The sequence below is a fragment of the Coregonus clupeaformis genome, chromosome 17 (assembly GCF_020615455.1).
Source record: "Coregonus clupeaformis isolate EN_2021a chromosome 17, ASM2061545v1, whole genome shotgun sequence".
In the NCBI taxonomy this organism is placed as follows: Eukaryota; Metazoa; Chordata; class Actinopteri; order Salmoniformes; family Salmonidae; genus Coregonus; species Coregonus clupeaformis.
The window spans coordinates 73,457,143-73,477,749 of record NC_059208.1 but is presented as its reverse complement, the minus strand read 5'-3'; the positions used below and the strand labels follow the sequence as shown (position 1 = coordinate 73,477,749).

Here is a 20,607-nt window from a genome sequence, read left to right as displayed (position 1 = left end):
GTTTGCTAGCGAAGAGATTTGTTGTGGCAAATGAACTTGGGCTGGGAATTGCCAGGAACCTCACGATAAGATATATGCATCAGCATTGCGAGTCTCATGATTCTATACGTATTGCGATTCGATACTGTGATTTTATTGCGCACCATATGTCTGTTGCAGAGGGATCAGAAAGCCATGAGAACGAAGTTTTGATCAGTCATGGAAATAAAAGTGCTGAAAACAAATTGGCTCCCAATGTGAAAAGATTGAGAACAAGCTATGAAGGAACAATAATGGTGTTTTGGTGCAGGTACAGCCAACTAGCGCTAAAATATTGCGATATTGTCAATACAGTATATCGTAAAGTATCACTATGTAACTCGATTTCTTTCACCCCAATCCCTCAAATTAACGGTAAATAACTGAATTGTTTGCCCCACATTTAGCTAAGATGATTAGCTAGCCAGCTAAAATGTTTTAGTTAGTTAGCAGTCGCATCTACAATAGTTTACTGTCAATAACATGTCTCCAAAAATGACGTGGTGTCTCCAATTGTGTTGACATTTTACAATTGCAATGCGCATCCATGAGTATCCACTTTCTGTAGCTCAGCTGGTAGAGCATGGTGCTTGTAACGCCAAGGTAGTGGGTTCGATCCCCGGGACCACCCATACACAAAAATGTATGCACGCATGACTGTAAGTCGCTTTGGATAAAAGCGTCTGCTAAATGGCATATTATTATTATTATTATTATTATTATTATTATCTGAAGAGAGCCCCGAAACATTGTGTGCAGACATTTTATGCAATAAATGAAGTAGGTTCAATCTAGTAGTTCTGATCTTCTGATTGGTCCTGATGAGTTGGGCGAGGTCCCCTGCAGGCTACTGTCACTGTTGCATTGGCTCTGAGTCGGGTTCTCTGTCTTCAAATGTTCAGCCTAAGAGAGGGGATTTTTGTGTGTGTGTGTGTGTTTAACAGTGATGATGTGTGTGTGTGTGTGTGTGTTTAACAGTGATGATGTGTGTGTGTGTGTGTTTGTGTGTGTGTGTGTCCTCAGAGCAAGAACTCGTGAGTTGGAAGAACTGAGAGGCCTATGGCGTGGGTGTTGTCCTTGGCCACCTGCTGACAAGGCTGACAAGATAGGACCCTTTTGTCCATTGTTATTGGATAGGAACAGAACTTATAACCAGCTCCTGACCTAAATAGATCTTAGCACAACATTTTACTCAACATATCATATTCCATATTCACTATAACAAATATATTTACTACGACATTAGCAAGAACCGCCACATCCTCAGCCGGCTAATCCAGTGTGTGAAGTTTTGCGGAGTGTTTGAGTTAGCTGCGAGGCAAAGATGAAACTGAGGGCTCCACCAACCCTGGTAAGCCAACACTTTTGAGATCAGTCAATAAATGCTTCTGGTATTGACTTATATGCTGCCCCTGTCTTCATGTTGTTGCTGGACATATCTTTTTTTAAATGTGTGTAGGTCACCTAAATCATCAGAAAAATTGCCCCTCCTGAGAATTTTTTCAGGAGCCGCCACTGGCTCCTACTAATAGAAAATACATATGAAGCCATACATGCATACCTCCACCAGGTTGATGAGATGCAGGAAAAACTTGTGTGCATCTTGCTGTCTGTTGGAGGAGAACTCGGGGTGGCCATTGCTAACCAGGGCTTTGAACATCTTGGGAGAGATGCCCTTTGGCTGGTGCTGGAATGAGAACAAGGTGTCACACACACGGTGTATGATTTGTCGCCTGTCTAAGGGGCAGCAAGACAAGACAAGACTTCAGGAAAAATAAATATTCTGCTAATAAACATTCTGAATATCATGAGACCAATTTCCAACTTGAGAGGCGATTTGAGCTACTCAAGTTAGGATTTGTCTCTACTTGAAAAGGGTAATAAAAAGGTAACAAAACCAAGGAGAAACAAGTACAACTTGTTATTTTTCTGTTATGAGAGCAGTGACAACGGTGCAATGTCTAATCTGTGCTGTACCTACACCATCTGATACAGGCCTCCAGGCATAATGTATAATGAGACACTGGGACCAATGAAGCGCCCAAAACAAACAAGCATGCTGGCAATTATCCTTGAGATCCTTTCCCCACAAAAACAAGCAGTCAATCTGCAGGCAATCATGAGTGTCTTTATTGGCTGTGTGAGATTAAATCATAAATCTCACAACAGCAGGTGCTGTAGTGTAGAGTCCCTGTATGTCAGTAATCTGTATACTAAATACTTGAGGATTCAGGGCTGTATTGCACAGATTGGATTAGCAACAATTCACACTGCTCGTGCAAGACAAGTTGATATGCAGCAGCTAGCTATCTAGGCAGTGAAAAATGCCAAAATGGCACATTTGTTAAATGAGAGCATATTTAAGAATTTACAACACTTCATAACACAATTGGGTTGTTATTGCAGAATACAAGGAGCATCTAAGAAGAGATAATCTCAAACATTATCTACAGTTTATACTATAAACTGCAACCACAATTTTCATGTTAATGGAAGTAGTTCTTCCGCAGAGTTACAGATGTCGGATCTTAACTTGATCATCAGGAAAATTCAAATGAGCCTTGTGATTCCTTGAAAATGTGCAGTTCTCCTTCTCTCCATGCAGCGGCAGTCGAGTCAATGGGATCAGGCCTGCTATCAAAATAATATTATCCCTCACTCACTGAAACGCTTGGCTCTATTACTGCAACATTCAAATGTACAAAAATGTCTCTGAAATGCAGCCATACACATTAACAATCATTGTTTTATATAGCTTAATAACAAAAGATCGATATCGGTCTCCACTAGGCTTCGACATACAAGTGTGAAGTGTATCCTAAGGTTACAAATGAACTGTAAAAATTTAGTTCAATCGTGGCTTGGGCTGGGGTGGTCTAGCGGTTAGGGCCGCTGCCTTCAGGGCACACATATAAGCCTACCGTGCCGGCATGGATTTGATTCCGGCCCACGTCCTTCTGGCACAAATAAGTCAATCCCCCCTTTTGACTTGATTTAGTTACACATTTCAAATATGGACAGTCCAGGGATACTTCACCCCCGATCTTGATAAGAAATGACCATACCAGACACTATTGGATAACATAAATAGGAAACAAATAAAATAACAGTACGAAGTGTCCGGTAAATTGCCACAGTAGATTTGCCGTGGTAAAATGAGGAAATACTTTATTTCTATTGTACGGAATGCTTGTCAAATAGAGAAATCACCCTTAGTCTATTAAAAAATATTGAAGTTGTTCCAATGACGATACCAACCAAAGGGCGAACAAATCTTGAAAGACTTTGGTTGCAACCATGATTAAGGCAGAGAGGAAATGGGAAGCGAGTGGGCTCTCTCTCTCTCTCTGTCCAGAATAAGGCAAATGTGTTCCTATGGGCTTCATATGCAGACTTAAGCTTGCTGCCTACCGTCCTGCCTTTGGGACAACAATTCCCTGGCTGAGTTGATGAGCTGATTTGGGCCATCATTTGATTTGACAGATGTAGACCTACTGTAGAACGATAAACTTTCCTCCAGTGTGTGTGCTCGCCCACTTTTTATAGTTAGGCCATGTATAATTTGCAGAGGTGGGCAGAGTACTGAAAATCTGTACTTACAGATGTAATTTACTCAAGTAAAAGTGGCCCTCTTAAGAAACTAACTCAAGTAAGAGTAAAAAAAAACACATCAGGTCAGAAAACTACTTAAGTACTAGTTACAAATTTCATTTGGTATTTTTTTTTACACCTTATGGTAAAGCAAACAAAAATGAGAACAACTTAGTGCAATTGATTTGACATTATTTAAGCCTGCCAGCACCATCTTGCAGATGTCCTCCAGCACAGGGGTGTAATCATTACGCCGATTCTGTTGCAAAATGTTTTGCAACAGAAACCGTTTATGCCAAACGCAAACATTTTATTCAAAGTTCACTTCATATCTAGCAATGTGCTCAATTTAATTAAAAGGTAAAATGGTACGAGACATTGGACTAATTGTATAATTCCAATAGCATTCATTAAAATTTCTCACAATATAATTTCAAGTACATGTAATGGTGAATGCTTACTAAACAGATTTACACAAAGTGTGATGTTTTCAAGTAGGATCAGGTAAGTGTTACAACAGTCAAATAATCAATATCGAAATGTCACTATCAATCATGTTCCTAGTATGCAAATCAGACTTTTCAGCACGGAATTAAACATCAAGGTAGGTATTCAGGTAAGAAATCATTTAAGTAATAAATAATCAAAACAGTGCAGATATCAATTGCAACAGAACTCATAAAATCTGCTTTTTCCTGCCAGGGTAGGATTTACCCTCCATCCTCCTTCTCTTCCGAACCTCTCCTTTCCACTTTGAAGGGTATTTTCTTTTCTTGGCTGACCCATTCTCCTCCCCCTCGGTTGTGCCGCTACAATCTGTAAATATTTTTATTTTACTTCTAGTACATGGTAAAAAGCTTACTGAGATGATACACTGACTCTGACAGATGTGCTTATAGGCTTAGTCATAAAAACAGAATGACATTTAGACATACACACAGAGAGAATGAGATTGCCTGTAAACCCAACGAATTAGGAAAGCCAGAACGTCGAATAAAATGATATTTTAACGTACTTTACCGGTTGTCCATGCGGTTGGTCCTTTTGGCGGTAGGAATGTGAGACAATATCCACAGGATATATCCACAGGATTTTCAAAGTGCTGGTAGTGCGTTCAGATTTCTATTACCCAAAGCATGTGCAGAACCATATATACACGCGCACGAGCTCGGCAAGGATACATGCGTCTCGTGCATGTATTTTTATCTTGTGCGCATGCTTCAGTGATAGAAATCTGAACGCACTACCAGCGCTTTGGAAAGTTTAATTAAACCTTTCCTGTAGATACAGTGCATTCAGAAAGTATTCAGCCCCCTTTACTTTTTCCACATTGTTACGTTACAGCCTTATTCTGAAATGGATTAAACTGTTTTTTTCCCTCAATCTACAAACAATACCCCATAACGACAAAGCAAAAACTGGTTTTTAGAATTCTTTGCAAAATCATTACAAATAAAAAACAGAAATGTAAATTTACATAAGTATTCAGACCCTTTACTCAGTACTTTGTTGAAGCACCTTTGGCAGTGATTACAGACTCGAGTCTTCTTGGGTATGACGCTACAAGCTTGGCACACCTGTATTTGGGAGTTTCTCACAATCTTCTCTGCAGGTCCTCTCAAGCTCTGTCAGGTTGGATGGGGAGCGTTGCTGCACAGCTATTTTCAGGTCTCTCCAAAGATGTTCGATCGCGTTGAAGTCTGGGCTCTAGCTGGGCCACTGAAGGACATTCAGAGACTTGTCCCGAAGCCACTCCTGCATTGTCTTGGCTGTGTGCTTAGGGTCGTTGTCCTGTTGGAAGGTGAATCTTCGCCCCAGTTTGAGGTCCTGAGCGCTCTGGAGCAGGTTTTCATCAAGAATCGCTGTACTTTGCTCCGTTCATCTTTCCCTCAATGCTGACTAGTCTCCCAGTCCCTGCCGCTGAAAAACATCCCCACAGCATGATGCTGCCACCACCATGCTTCACCATAGGGATGATGCCAGGTTTCCTCCAGACGTGACGCTTGGCATTCAGGCCAAAGAGTTCAATCTTGGTTTCATCAGACTAGAGAATCTTGTTTCTCAGGGTCTGAGAGTCCTTTAGGTGCCTTTTGGCAAACTCCAAGCGGGCTGTCATGTGCCTTTTACTGGAGGAGTGGTTTCCGTTTGGCCACTCTACCATAAAGGCCTGATTGGTGGAGTGCTGCAGAGATGGTTGTCCTTCTGGAAGATTCTCCCATCTCCACAGAGGAACTCTGAAGCTCTTTCAGAGTGACCATCAGGTTCTTGGTTACCTCCCTGACCAAGGCCCTTCTCCCCCGATTGCTCAGTTTGGCTGGGCGGCCAGCTCTAGGAAGAGTCTTGGTGGTTCCAAACTTCTTCCATTTAAGAATGACGGAGGCCACTGTGTTCTTGGGGACCTTCAATGTTGCAGAAATTTTTTGGTACCCTTCCCCAGATTTGTGCCTCGACACAATCCTGTCTCGGAGCTCTACAGACAATTCCTTCGACCTCATGGCATGGTTTTTGCTCTGACAACTGTGGGACCTTATATAGACAGGTGTGTGCCTTTCCAAATCATGTCTAATCAATTGAATTTACGACAGGTGGACTCCAATCAAATTGTAGAAACATCTCAAGAATGATCAACGGAAACAGGATGCACCTGATCGCAATTTCTAGTATCATAGCAAAGGGTCTGAATACTTACGTAAATGTGATATTTCAGTTAATTTTCTAAAAACCTGTTTTCACTTTGTCATTATAGGGTATTGTGCATAGATTAAATTACGTTTTTTCCTCATCAATCAATTTTACATTCAAAGGATGTAACGTAGCAAAATGTGGAAAAAGGGAAGGGGTCTGAATACATTCTGAATGCACTGTCTCACATTCCTACCTCAAAAGGACCAACCGCATGGAAAGGTAAAGTACGTAGAAATATCATTTTATTCAACATTCTGGCTTGTAGAGGTCGTGAGAGGAAACTTTCCTGATTCAAACGCTCATTACTGCCCAACGTAGAATTCAATGAAATTGAACGTCGGGTTTCCAGGCAAAGAGTGAGAGAGCAATGAGTGGGAGTATGCTGCGCTGGACTGACCGGTTGATCTAGCTCACGTTAGCTAGCTACATGGTTGACACTGCAGCTAGCTAGCTTAGCCATCTTATCTAGTGACAACATAATGTGATAGCTAGTTAGTTATTGCCACACACATCTGATTAATCTGTTCACTCTTTCTGCCAATGACAAGGTGGCTAGTTAGCCAACAAGCAGAGACCATATGGGGAGCTAAAAACAGGAGATTAAACTTTGTCTGTCATATTCTGAGTTAGCCAAAGCTAACCATTTGATTTGCGCTCGCCCTCAAAACACTATTTCAAACAGCAGATTTTTATCTGAGAAATACTTCTTACTCCAGAAATATATAATATTACAAAAGCAGAAGGATATTAAAGTGCAACTTACCTCTGATTGCATCTGGCTAAGAACCCACAAACAAAAATATCCTCAGGAGTGAAGACATACGCTTCACTTTAAGAGCTGTGGTGGAGATACAGGATTTGACAGTTTTAATGACGCCTACATAGGCTACTTGAACTGATGCCAAGTGGACCTGCAGTCTAAGTTATTGTATAGCCTACAAACACCGCTTCTAAATATTGAATATTCATTAAAATCCTCCTGCTGCAGGATTATGTTCCTCCTGCAACAAAAGGGGGCAAATTAAGATCCGACATCTGTAATTGGGGACAAATATTGGGTTACAATATTGAACATATTTTTCTAAGACATGCAACACACCCTTTAATTTTCAAAACTACAAGTTAATCAGAATATGAGCAATACTGAATATTGACAGAGGAGAAGTCCCCTCTCTTCTCCATTCTGCCAAGCAACGGTGTTCCACTCAGCTGTGTCCAAAACTAGCCGTGGCCTCAGATGAAATGCAGAGCCACAGTCCTGCCCTATCAATTACGGTTGTGGCTAATAAAGCCTAAGGGAAGTCAGGGGCTTAAAGAAACATAGGCTGTTTCCCAATAGGTTTTTAGTGCTTTCGTTCCTTATTTCATAGCCTTTACTGTATACAGTGCCTTCAGAAAGTATTAATACCCCTTGACTTATTCCACATTTTGTTGTGTTACAGCCTGAATTCAAAATGGATTAAATTGATTTTGTTTCTCACCCATCTACACATAATACCCCATAATGACAAAGTGAAAACACGTTTTTAGAAATGTTTGCAAATGTATTGAAAACGAAATACAGAAATATTTAATTTACATAAGTATTCACACCCCTGAGTCAATCCTTTGTAGAAGCACCTTTGGCAGCGGTTATGGCTGTGAGTCTTTCTGGGTAAGTCTCTAAGAGCTTTCCACACCTGAAATGTGCAACATTTGCCCATTATTCTTTTAAAAATCCTTCAAGCTCTGTCAAATTGGTTGTTGATCATTGCTAGACAACCATTTTCAGGTCTTGCCATAGATTTCCAAGCAAATTTAAGTCAAAACTGTCACTCGGCCACTCAGGAACATTCACTGTCTTCTTGGTAAGCAACTCCAGTTTAGATTTGGCCGTGTGTTTTAGGTTATTGTACTGCTGAAATCTGAATTCATCTCCCAGTGTCTGGTGGAAAGCAGACGGAGCCAGGTTTTCCTCTAGGATTTTGCCTGTGCTTAGATCCATTCCGTTTCCAATTTGCCTAAAATCTTTGAGCGGTTTCCTTCCTGTCCGGCAACTGAGTTAGGAAGGATGCCTGTATCTTTGTAGTGACTGGGTGTATTTATACACCATCCAAAGTGCAATTAATAACTTCACCATGCTCAAAGGATTGTTCAATGTCGGCTTTTTTTATTTTGACCATCTAACAATATCTGCCCTTCTTTGCGAGGCATTGGAAAACCTCCCTGGTCTTTGTGGTTGAATCTGTGTTTGAAATTCACTGCTCGACTAATCTGGTCATTGGAGGGGACCTTAACTGTGTACTAGACCAATATTTGGATAGATCCTCTACCCGGCGAACCCCTACCTCCTATTCAAGCGAATTCTTGAATACCTACATAAAAAAATCTAACTTATTTGATATATGGAGGATCTCTAATCCTACGGGTAGGGAATACTCCTTTTACTCTCATGTTCACAATGTATATACTCAAATTGACTACTTTTTGGTTGATGCTAAACTACTCCCCTATACCTGTAATGTGAGATATCATGATATTATAATCTCTGACCACAGTCCACTCACCTTCTCCCTGAGATTGGGTGACATCGTACCAAATGAGAGGGTCTGGAGGTTGAATCCTCAGCTCCTCACAGAACCAACATTCTGTGAACATCTTAAAGGCCAAATTACATTTTTCTTTGATACCAACGACAACAAAGATACTTCCCCAGCATTATTGTGGGAAACGCTGAAGGCTTATTTGAGAGGCTGTATCATCTCCTTTCAGACTGCCAGGAGTAGGCAAAAAACAGAAAAAAATTGGTAGAACTGGAGGGACAAATTCACTTACTGGACAGGGAGAATGCTAGACATCCATCTATGGAGAAACATAAAAAAATTATGTCTTTAAAATGTAAATACAATCAGATCCTCTCGGCTAAAATTGCTAAATCTTTTCTCTATGCCAAGCAAAAATATTTTGAGTTTGGTGACAAACCACACAAATTACTCGCCAGACAAAGTTAAATCTGCATCTGGGGAATTACTCTCCTCCCGCAAAGACATCAATGACAGATTCCGTCAGTTTTATGAGACTCTATATACATCTAAAGCGGATCCTAACCCCTTAATTATGCAACACTTTTTGGAGGACTGTAATCTTCCTGCCCTGAACCAGGAAGACTAACTTCCTGAATAAGGAAATATCTCTTGAAGAAATTAGAGAAACAATTAAATCTCTAAAGAGTGGCAAGACCCCGGGCCCAGATGGATACCCTGGTGAATTATATAAAACATTCAGCAACATGCTCTCTCCCTACCTGCACAAAATGTTGGTTCGGGCCAATGAGGATGGAGCTCTCCCATCTACTTTGGATGAGGCGTTTATTACAGTTATACATAAGAAGGGTAAAGATCCGGAAGAGGTAGGGTCATACAGACCAATATCCCTCCTTAATACAGACCAAAAGATTTTAGCAAAAACTCTGGCTAACAGGCTTAGCACTTTAATTGGCAAATTGGTCCATTCGGACCAGACCGGCTTTATCCCTAATAGAAACTCATTCTTCAATCTCAGGCGCCTCTTCAACATTATGTATTCTCAGAGGTTACCTAACGTGGACCTTGCCGTTATATCTCTTGACGCCGAAAAGGCCTTTGACCAAGTTGAGTGGCCCTATCTATTCAAGGTCGTACAGAAATGTAATATTGGAGATGGGTTCATAAATTGGATCCAGCTTTTATATAGGAACCCCTGTGCGAGAATACTCACTAACCAATCAATGTCGCTCCGATTTAACCTTCACAGAGGGACAAGGCAGGGTTGTGCGCTGTCGCCTATGCTCCTCGCCCTAATTATTGAACCTCTCGCTCAAGCGATCAGATCTCATTCAGCAATACACGGCTATAATACTAAAGATACTCTAAATAAGATTTCCCTATACGCAGATTATATTCTCCTCTATGTAACAGAAACCCAAGCTAGTATTCCAGCTATTCTTGAGGTGATTAATTTGTTTGGTACCTTCTCGGGATACAGAATAAATTGGAACAAGAGTGAATTAATGCCCATACGGTTGCAAAACACCTCCTGGCTAGAACATCTTCCAGTTAAGTTAAGTTAAGTTAAGTTAAGTTAAGTTAAGTTATCTTCAGAAAAATTTATCTACCTTGGAAATGTAGTTACCAAACAATACTCCTTACTATTTAAAGAGAATTTCCCTTCTCTAATGCAAAATCTCAAGGCAAACATACAATTTTAGAGAACTCTCCCAATTTCTCTGCTCTGAAGAATTAATGCCATTAAAATGGTCTTCCTCCCACAACTGCTCTACCTATACCAGAACATCCCAGTATTCATACCTAAATCCTTTCATAAACAACTGGACTCTATTATCAATCCTTTCATCTGGGATTATAAAACACACAGGATAGGTAAAAAAACACCTATGTAAATCCAAGATGGAAGGAGGATTGTCTCTCCCAAATTTTATATTTTACTATTGGGCCGCTAACCTCCGCGCTGTTAAGTTTTTGCTGGATGACGCACCCCCGCCATCCAGCTGGCTTAGCATGGAGTGGGAGGAGTGTCACCCCTTCTCTATTGGTGCTGTGATTTTGTCACCTGTCAATCTGGAGATGTCACTTTACCGTAACAATCCTATTATACATAGCACAGTCCGAATCTGGAAGCAAATTAAAGTCCACTTTGAGCTTAGACCAATACCATTCATGCTCCCTGTTGCCAGGAATCCCTCCTTTGCCCCCTCTAACCTTGATAACACCTTTGAGCGATGGGGAGAGTTGGAGATAAGTACCATAGGGGATTTATATATAGGAGGGACCTTTGCTTCCTTTGAATCGCTGAGGGAAACTTATAACCTTCCCAGAAGTAACTTTTTCAGATACCTACAAATTAGAGACTGTTAGAAAACACCTCCCAACATTTGAGAATGCTAAACCTTCCATGTTTGACGGATGCATAAAAATATGCCCCACCTCAGACAAACTGATATCTCGTCTATATGACGCTTTTCAATCTGTTAGCGCACGCTCTACTGATGCCATTAAGGCAAAATGGGAGGAAGAACTAGGAAATGATATTTCGGTGGCAGACTGGGAGGATAGCTTGGAGTATATCCACACCTGCTCCATTAACTCCAGAGATCGTCTCATACAATTTAAGGTATTACACAGATTACACTATTCCAAAACTAAACTGCATAGGATATTTCCTGATACATCCCCTATGTGTGATAAATGTCAGGCTGAGCAGGGTACACTACTCCACTGCTTTGCCCTATGCTCTAGTCTGTATGGTTATTGGTGTGGAATTTTTGGGGTCCTCTCTGAAGTTCTGGAGACTTCAATAGACCCAGACCCGCTTCTGATAATCCTGGGAGTGTCCGATTCCCTAAACGGATTAACCAACTCCCAAAAACAACTCATCTCTTACAGTCTCATTTCGGCAAAAAAATTAATCTTGTTGTTTTGGAAAAGGAGGGAAGCGCCCTCTACCAAATTATGGCTCAGCGAATTGGCAAACAGAAAGAATTAGATATATTCTGAACAATAAATTATCAACATTTGATCAAATCTGGCAGCCTTTCCTCTCTTACCTGGACCAGTCGGCACTGTGAATTTGTACTTTTTAACGCACTCTCAATTGTCATATTGTAATCTACCTTTGGGCAGCGTGTGCTGGCCCCGACATTCGAGCAGTCGGGAGGGGAATAGGGTGGAATAAGGGGGGGGGGAAGCGCCCTCTACCAAATTTGGGGGGGGAACAAGGGGGGTATAAGTGGGGGGGTTACATCTACCCTTTTTCTTTCTACCTGTCCCTGTTCTGTATGTCGTGTTTTGTAATATTTGTTTTGTGTCCAGAACTCTGGGTCTTGTTGTTCATGTCTGTTCTCTTATGTTTAGATAAGAACTGTACACATGTCTTTCATACCTATACACCATTCTTGTGTGTGTTCAATAAAATATATTTGAACAGAAATTCACTGCTCGACTGAGGGACCTTACAGATACTTGTATGTTTGGGGTACAGAGATGAGGTAGTTATTCAAAAATCATGTTAAACACTGTTATTGCACACAGAGCAAGTCCATGCAACTTACTATGTAACTTAAGCAAATTTGTACTCCTGAGCTTTCCATAACAAAGGGGTTGAATACTTATTCACTCAAGACATTTCATCTTTTCATTTTTTATTAATTTGTAAAATTTTACTCCACTTTGACATTATGGAATATTGTGTGTACGCCAGTGACAACAAATCTCAATTTAATCAATTTTAAATTCAGGCTGTAACATAACAAAATGTGGAAAAAGGGGGGTGAATACTTTCTGAAGGCACTGTAACCACATAGGTGAAAGTACTGTAGTTTGAAACATGCTGCTCTCACCTATCAAGTCCAATCAGATTATTATCTACGAGGTAAATGAGCTAAAAGAGAGAAGCCATTTTAGACATTAATATAGAATATCAGTCTTAAATTTCGGAATAAGCTAATATCATAAACATTGACACGCGATCAGTCGAGACAACCAAGTGTTTTCTGAGAAATTCAAGTGGAACACTTATGGACTTATGGATTTTAAGACTCAATTTTAAAAGGTCGTAGCGCTGTAAAATCTCACATTGAGTATGTTTACATGCACACTAATACACTGAACAAAAATATAAATGCAACAATTTCAAAGATTTTACTGAGTTACAGTTCATATAAGGAAATCAGTCAATTGAAATAAATTCATTAGGACCTAATCTATGGATTTCACATGAATGGGAATACTGATATGCATCTGTTGGTCACAGATACCTTTTTAAAAAAAAGTAGGGGTGTGGATCAGAAAACCAGTCAGTATCTGGTGTGACCACCATTTGCCTCATGCAGCACGACACATCTCCTTCACATAGAGTTGACCAAGCTGTTGATAGTGGCTTGTGGAATGTTGTCCCACACCTCTTCAATGGCTGTGTGAAGTTGCTGGATATTGACGACCACGTTGTCGGACATGTCGATCCAGTGCATCCCAAACATGCTCAATGGGTGACATGTCTGGCGAGTATGCAGGCCATGGAAGAACTGGGACATTTTCAGCTTCCAGGAATTGTGTACAGATCCTTGCGACATGGGGCCGTGCATTATCATGCTGAAACATGAGGTGATGGTGGCGGATTAATGGCACGACAGTAGGCCTCAGGATCTCGTCACGGTATCTCTGTGCATTCAAATTGGCATCGATAAAATGCAATTGTATTCGCTGTCCATACCGTAACCCAACCACCACCATGGGGCACTCTGTTCACAACCTTGACATCAGCAAACCGCTCGCCCACATGTCTGCCATTTTCCCCAATGCAGTCAGGTCAAGACCCTGGGGAGGACGACGAGCATGCAGATGAGCTTCCCTGAGACAGTTTCTGACTGTTTGTACAGAAAGTCTTCGGTTGTGCAAACCCGCAGTTTCATCAGCTGTCCGGGAGGCTGTTCTCAGACGATCCCACAGGTGAAGAAGCCGGATGCAGAGGTCCTGGGCTGGCGTGGTTACACGTGGTCTGCGGTTGTGAGGCCGGTTGGACGTACTGCCAAATTCTCTAAAATGACATTGGAGGCGGCTTATGGTAGAGAAATTACCATCAATTACCTGGCAACAGCTCTGGTGGACATTCCTGCAGTCAGCATACCAATTGCACGCTCCCTCAAAACTTCAGACATATATGGCGTTTTAGAGTGGCCTTTTATTGTCACCAGCACAAGGTGCACCTGTGTAATGATCATGCTGTTTAATCAGCATCTTGATATGCCACACCTGTCAGGTGGATGGATTATCTTGGCAAAGGAGAAATGCTTACTAACAGGGATGTAAACAAATTTGAGATAAATTAGCTTTTTGTGCGTATGGAACATTTCTGGGATCTTTTATTTCAGCTCATGGAACATGGGACCAACACTTTACATGTTGCGTTTATATTTTTGTTGAGTATAATTCGATATTAAACTGATTACGGCAGTAGGCCGAGTATGGAAATAGTCATGTAAAAACCTTACTCTGCTTATCTTAATCGGCGTAAGGTCAAAATTTAAGTAAGCATACGTCGATTAAAACACCTGGTTTTCTGAGCGATCTTTCAAATTATTAGGACATGTAAACAGCTTAATCAGCTTTCCAGCAGTGTATTTGATCTGCGCATGTGCCAGCACCAGCAGTGCAAACCTCCCCTCTTATGTGAAGTAAATACGAAAAAACTGAAAGTATGGATCTTAAAAATGGTTCACATTTGATGACAACAGTGGTAGGCCTGATCACCAACAACGACGACAAAGCCTATAGGGAGGAGGTCAGAAACCTGGCCGTGTGGTGCCAGGACAACAACCTCTCCCTCAACGTGATCAAGACAAAGGAGATGATTGTGGACTACAGGAAAAAGAAGAGGACCGAGCACACCCCCATTCTCATCGACGGGGCTGTAGTGGAGCAGGTTGAGAGCTTCAAGTTCCTTGGTGTCCGCATCACCAACAAACTAACATGGTCCAAGCACACCAAGACAGTCGTGAAGAGGGCACGACAAAACCTATTCCCCCTAAGGAGACTGAAAATATTTGGCATGGGTCCTCAGAAGGTTCTAAAGCTGCACTATCGAGAACATCCTGACTGGTTGCATCACTACCTGGTATGGCAACTGCTCGGCCTCCGACCGCAAGGCACTACAGAGGGTAGTGCGTATGGCCCAGTACATCCCTGGGGCCAAGCTTCCTGCCATCCTGGACCTCTATACCAGGTGGTGTCAGAGGAAGGCCCTAAAAATTGTCAAAGACTCCAGCCACCCTAGTCATATACTGTTCTCTCTGCTACCACACGGCAAGCAGTACCGGAGCGCCAAGTCTAGGTCCAAGAGGCTTCTAAACAGCTTCTACCCCCAAGCCATAAGACTCCTGAACATCTAATCAAATGGCTACCCAGACTATTTGCATTGCCCTCCCCCCCTCTTTTACGCTGCTGCTACTCTCTGTTTATTATCTATGCATAGTCACTTTAATAACTCTACCTACATGTACATATTACCTCAATTAACCGGTGCCCCCGCATATTGACTCGGTACCGGTACCCCCTGTATATAGCCTCGCTATTGTTATTTTTACTGCTGCTCTTTAATTATTTGTTACTTTTATTTTGTATTCTTTTATATTGTATTTTTGTATGATTTTTTTTGGTTTCTTTCTTAAAACTGCATTGTTGGTTAAGGGCTTGTAAGTAAGCATTTCACTGTAAGGTCTACACCTGTTGTATTCGGTGCATGTGACAAATAAAATTTGATTTGATTTGATTTACAAACTTTATATGTCCATACTCAGAATCAAATAGACTTCGCAAAAATAACAGTCATGGTATTAAAACGTTTATTTTGATTGGCGATTTTCTGCATTTATCTAAAGTCCCATCAAGTAGCCCGATTTCAGATGTGTCCACGTAAACAGATTAGGGAAATCATTATTCTTGCAAAGCATGTAAACATTTTAAACAAACTATTATATTATTAATCTGACTATCCACAATAATCGTATAATTGTGTGCATGTAACTGTACTCATTGTGTCATAGAGGCAAAGCTCATACTCATCTCGATTCAATGTGTCTGGGTTTTTTCTAGCGACTATTCCGCAACTTATTTTTTTATATCAAGAAATGTGAACAGAGGAAAAAGTAATGAAGACAGAGCAGAACAAAGACGTTTTTGCAAATGCTTATGCATTGTTCACACTACCAGCATAGACTTATTTTTGCTTGTTCATGTAATGAGGACGATCGGAAACCAATAACATTCTGTTCTGACCTGAATGCAGACTCCTCATTATATTACACTTGCATTACTAGAAGTTAAAAAAAACTAAACGGCTGAATAATGACTAGAGAGGAAAAGTACAGTACACTAGTTGCCCACAGCTCTTTCGCCTACTTATCTGGAAACCACAAAACAAAACAAATACACTCTCATCTCCCAAATTGCCAGTTGTCAGTCTGTAATTTTGCATGCTCACATTATACCCAGATATCGAGCTGAACGTACCCAGTCTAATACCTTGTATTCTTCTTTCGTCACCTGTTCAATGAGCTCGGATTTCATTGGTGGTTTGGAGTACATGCCTGAGAGGAGTCCGTGGCCCAGTTTAGCCCTGGTGGATAAACAAAAACAAAAGGAAACCAATGGATTAGTGACAAACCAATATGGCCTGTCCTATTACACAAGCTCGCATTGTAATAGCTGCTCAAACTTGACTAAGAACAAAAGCTGTTTGCTAACACCATCTCCACCATCAACATACAAATAAAAAAGGAAAGCAATTAAATGATTGACCAAACACATATGACTCATTACACATGCTTGCATTTTAACAGCTACTCAAACTACTAAGAACAAAATAGATTGGGAAACACCAGTGGTAAACAACTTGCTGATTTATGTGACAAGCTAAATCAAAATCAACATGGTGAAGGTCATAAACATGACAACAATGTTATTTAACTGTGCATTTACTTACATTTGTGTGCTGAAGTCCGTGCTGGGGTCAAGAGGTGAGTAGTCATATATCCTCTGTAGATTTCCAACATACCTAGAGATTAAAAACAGACATCATACACATGCTACTGTAAAATAAATCGTATGAGTCCAGGAGAGATTTTTTAGAGGGAAAATATGAGATTGAACACTACGTTCATCCACTCGTATAAGCCTGCCACTTACAGTACTGTAGGTATTGTTGTGCAACTATTATCCAATAGATGTGTACAAAACGTGTAATAAGACCTTTAGGTCAAGTCACTTTTCTTTCATAGTCATCTTTATCGGTGTTGTTGTATGAGGGCGAAACATGACCCCTCCCCCCACCAACGTCCTGATTTAGTATGTTAATTCTGGTCCATTCTGGATGCCTCTCTCTCACTCTCCCTCTATCCCTCTCCCACACCCTCCCAGATGCTAGTGATACTTACGCCCTCTGGAACTCAGGGATGCTGAAGAGGACCTGCATGGTGGTGCCCAGGTAGCAGCTGTTGCCCAGGTTCTTGATGCCCGTGAAACCCGAGCCATACACTGCCTTCAGCTTCATGCCAGACTCCTGGATCACCTCCCACTCACTGACTCGTGGCCGCATGTTGTTTGTGTTGTGGTGGCCATTTTCTGTTCCATCCTATTCAAATCAATGGAATAAAAGGAGGGAGTGGACATTCAAAATGGGGGTCCAGCCATACCCAGAGATGGTTGATATTATTCTAGGCCCACATTCTCTGTGAAATGGAAATGGCTGTTTGAAATAGGTTACTTTTGGTGACATTGACAGGCAGTATTTGTTGAAAATCACAAATTGTATTCCTACAACGATGGTGAGACATACCCACTGCATCTGTATCATGTCTATTCCAAAGTGTTGCAAGTGTTCGGATATTTGTGGGTCCAGGACTGCTTCTTCTTCATCGAACGAATAAATATCTGAGAGAGAAAATCAAAACAGTTAAACCTAGTTACAAGTTAATTGCTACTCATACATTTACACTGATTACTTACAAAACAACAAATTGAAGGAGATTTATGGTCAATTTATACACAACACACAACTCAAGGGACAGTTTAATAGGGGCTGTCTGCTTTATACTAATGGAAGAATTAAAACACTGAAATCAGGCCAAGTTTGTTTTCCCCAATATGTGTCACTGACCTGCTATGTCTGGGGTGATGTTGTCCAGCTTGACTGCCAGGGGGAAGTTGGTGTCTTTGAAGTGGTCCAAGGCATGGCCGTTTCCTCCGGCACCATCAAAGAACCACTTCCCACAAAGCACCGCTCCGTCCGACAGGTTCAGCCACAGGTTCTCTTTCATCTCACACTTTTGACATTTCCAGCCACTGAAAAGAGAGGGGAACGGGGAAACATTCAGTCATATCACATGTTGCTAAATAGCTTAGCTCTTATATATTTTTTTCAGTGTTGTTATTCCTTGCAGGACAAAATGGCAAGAATGGTCGAAAAGCATTCTCTCTCATTGGAGTTAATTTATTGACCTGAATTATGTTCAATAAAAAGGGTAGGACACTCGTGTGTTTAACATTTCTCATTATAAAGCACTTCTTAACGCTAGTGCTTCTTAATGCTAAATAATAGGAGTAACTTCCATGTCAGGCAAAAAGCACTAACATTACAGAGTAACTTGGCTTCAGACACCTAAGAAAACACCTGTTGATTTGAAAGTTGCTGAGAAATGGGTCAGCCAAGTTAATCCAAGTGCTCTGGTGTGTCCCATCATGTTTTGTGCACCTCAAAGAGTGACAAAGTTGATGCAGCTGCACATGGGTGTCTGTCTGCAATTGTTGTCTGCTTGGGGTTATATTTAGTGTGGTAACCTTCAGTCTCATCTACAGAGTGGCCCAGCCGCATTTGCACCCATCTAATTTCCCTACCGTTCATAATTACCATCCTCAGCACAGGAAATTGCTTGACCAGTTGCTGAGACGTCTACCTATGGCGACCAAGCCAGTTTAATAAATCAGAAAGAGAGCATAGTCTTTCTGGGTATGTAGGCCTATGTGTCCTTTGGAATATTAAACCAGGAGAGATTCCTTGATATGGGGGCAGAATCCCACAAGTAAAGTGGAGGGACATTAAGTAAAGTGTTCCCAAAGTGGGGTCCGCAGAGGTACTGCAGGGGTTCCACAGCCAGATCTCTAAAATATATATATTTTTTTTTATTCTACATTTAATTGTTTTCATGCATATTACTAACAGAATAAACACATTTTGGGATCCGTGGAATAAGTTGAGGGTGCAATACAATGTAATACTAATTTATAATTTATGTTCTTAACCCTGGACAACATGGGCCTGGAAGGCTCACAGGGATATTGGTATCGACAGTATTCCATAAATTATTTTTCAACACAATACCTCTTGTATTCCCCACCCCAATTATTGTACCTTTTTTTTACATAAATGCACTTTAATTCAAGCTTTAAAAAGGTCCAACGCAGCCGTTTTTTTATCTATACTAAACAAAAATATAAATGCAACATGTAAAGTGTTGGTCCCATGTTTCATGAGCTGAAATAAAAGATCCCAGAAATTTCCCATATGCACAAAAAGCTTATTCATCTCAAATGTGTTTACATCCCTGTTAGTGAGCATTTAACCTTTGCCAAGATAATCCTTCCACCTGACAGGTGTGGCATATCAAGAAGCTTATTAAACAGCATGATCATTACACAGGTGCACCTGTGCTGGGGACAATAAAAGGCCACTCTAAAAATGTGCCTATGCCCTCCCAGGCCCACCCATGGCTGCACCCCTGCCCAGTCATGTGAAATCCATAGATTAGGCCTAATTCATTTATTTCAATTTACTGATTTCCTTATATGAACTGTAACTCAGTAAAACCGTTGAAATTGTTGCATGTTCCATTTATATTTGTGTTCAGTATAAATATCAAATAATTTCTGGGTAACAATTCAGTACCTTATTTTCAATAAAAATGTAAAAGATAAACTAAAATATCTTCTTAAAAGAGCAATTCCTCAAGCAATCATTTTGGTAGGACTGTCTGGGAGTGGTCTGAGTTGGGACGGGAAAACTGAAAACAAGCTGTTATTGGCAGAGAGGTTTGGAACTCCTTACTGGTCTATTAACTAATTTACCGCCTAGTGATGTCACCAAAACAGGCTGAAATTTCAGGCAGTCTTTTCAAACAGCTCTTACACTGAAAGGGCATTATCATTTTCACAATATTATTCCGGCCTCAGAGTGGAAATATATACTGAGTATACCAAACATTAAGGAACATCTTCCCAATATTGAGTTGCACCCGTTCCTTTTGCCCTCAGAACAGCCTCAATTAGTCAGGGCATGGATTCTACAAGATGTTGAAAGTGTTTCACAGGGATGCTGCTGGCCCATGTTGACTCCAATGCTTCCCACAGTTGTGTAAAGTTGGCTGGATGTCCTTTGGGTGGTGGACCATTCTTGATACACACTGGAAACTTAAGCGTGAAAAATCCAGCAGCGTTGCAGTTCTTGACACACTCAAACCTGTGTGCCTGGCACCTACTACTGTACCTCATTCAAAGGCACTTCAATTTTTTGTCTTACCCATTCACCCTCAATGGCACACAGACAATCCATGTCTCAATTATCTCAAGGCTTAAAAATCCTTCTTTAACGTGTCTACTCCCCTTCATCTACACTGATTGAAGTGGATTTAACAAGTAACAAAAATAAGGGATCATAGCTTTCACTTGGATTCACCTGGTTAGCCTGTCATGGAAAGAGCAGGTGTTCTTAAATGTTTTGTATACTCTGTGT

The 20,607-nt window shown here is 40.9% G+C and overlaps 1 protein-coding gene across 3 annotated transcripts in view; it reads right to left on the bottom strand.

The window, feature by feature from the left end:
- The window catches only part of LOC121533767 (ubiquitin carboxyl-terminal hydrolase 13-like), a 72,824-nt gene that overhangs the window by 29,689 nt on the left and 22,528 nt on the right, over positions 1-20,607 (bottom strand). The window contains exons 6-11 of one of the 3 annotated variants that reach the window (XM_041839989.2): positions 17,980-18,164; positions 17,659-17,753; positions 17,258-17,454; positions 16,807-16,878; positions 16,347-16,440; positions 1,580-1,705 (exon numbers count right to left, since the gene is read on the bottom strand). In XM_041839989.2, the coding sequence (XP_041695923.1) occupies positions 1,580-1,705; positions 16,347-16,440; positions 16,807-16,878; positions 17,258-17,454; positions 17,659-17,753; positions 17,980-18,164 (769 nt within the window). Of the gene's footprint in view, positions 1-1,579; positions 1,706-16,334; positions 16,441-16,806; positions 16,879-17,257; positions 17,455-17,658; positions 17,754-17,979; positions 18,165-20,607 lie in introns of all 3 variants that reach the window. The other 2 variants (XM_041839988.2, XM_041839990.2) reach the window with 2 other exon arrangements.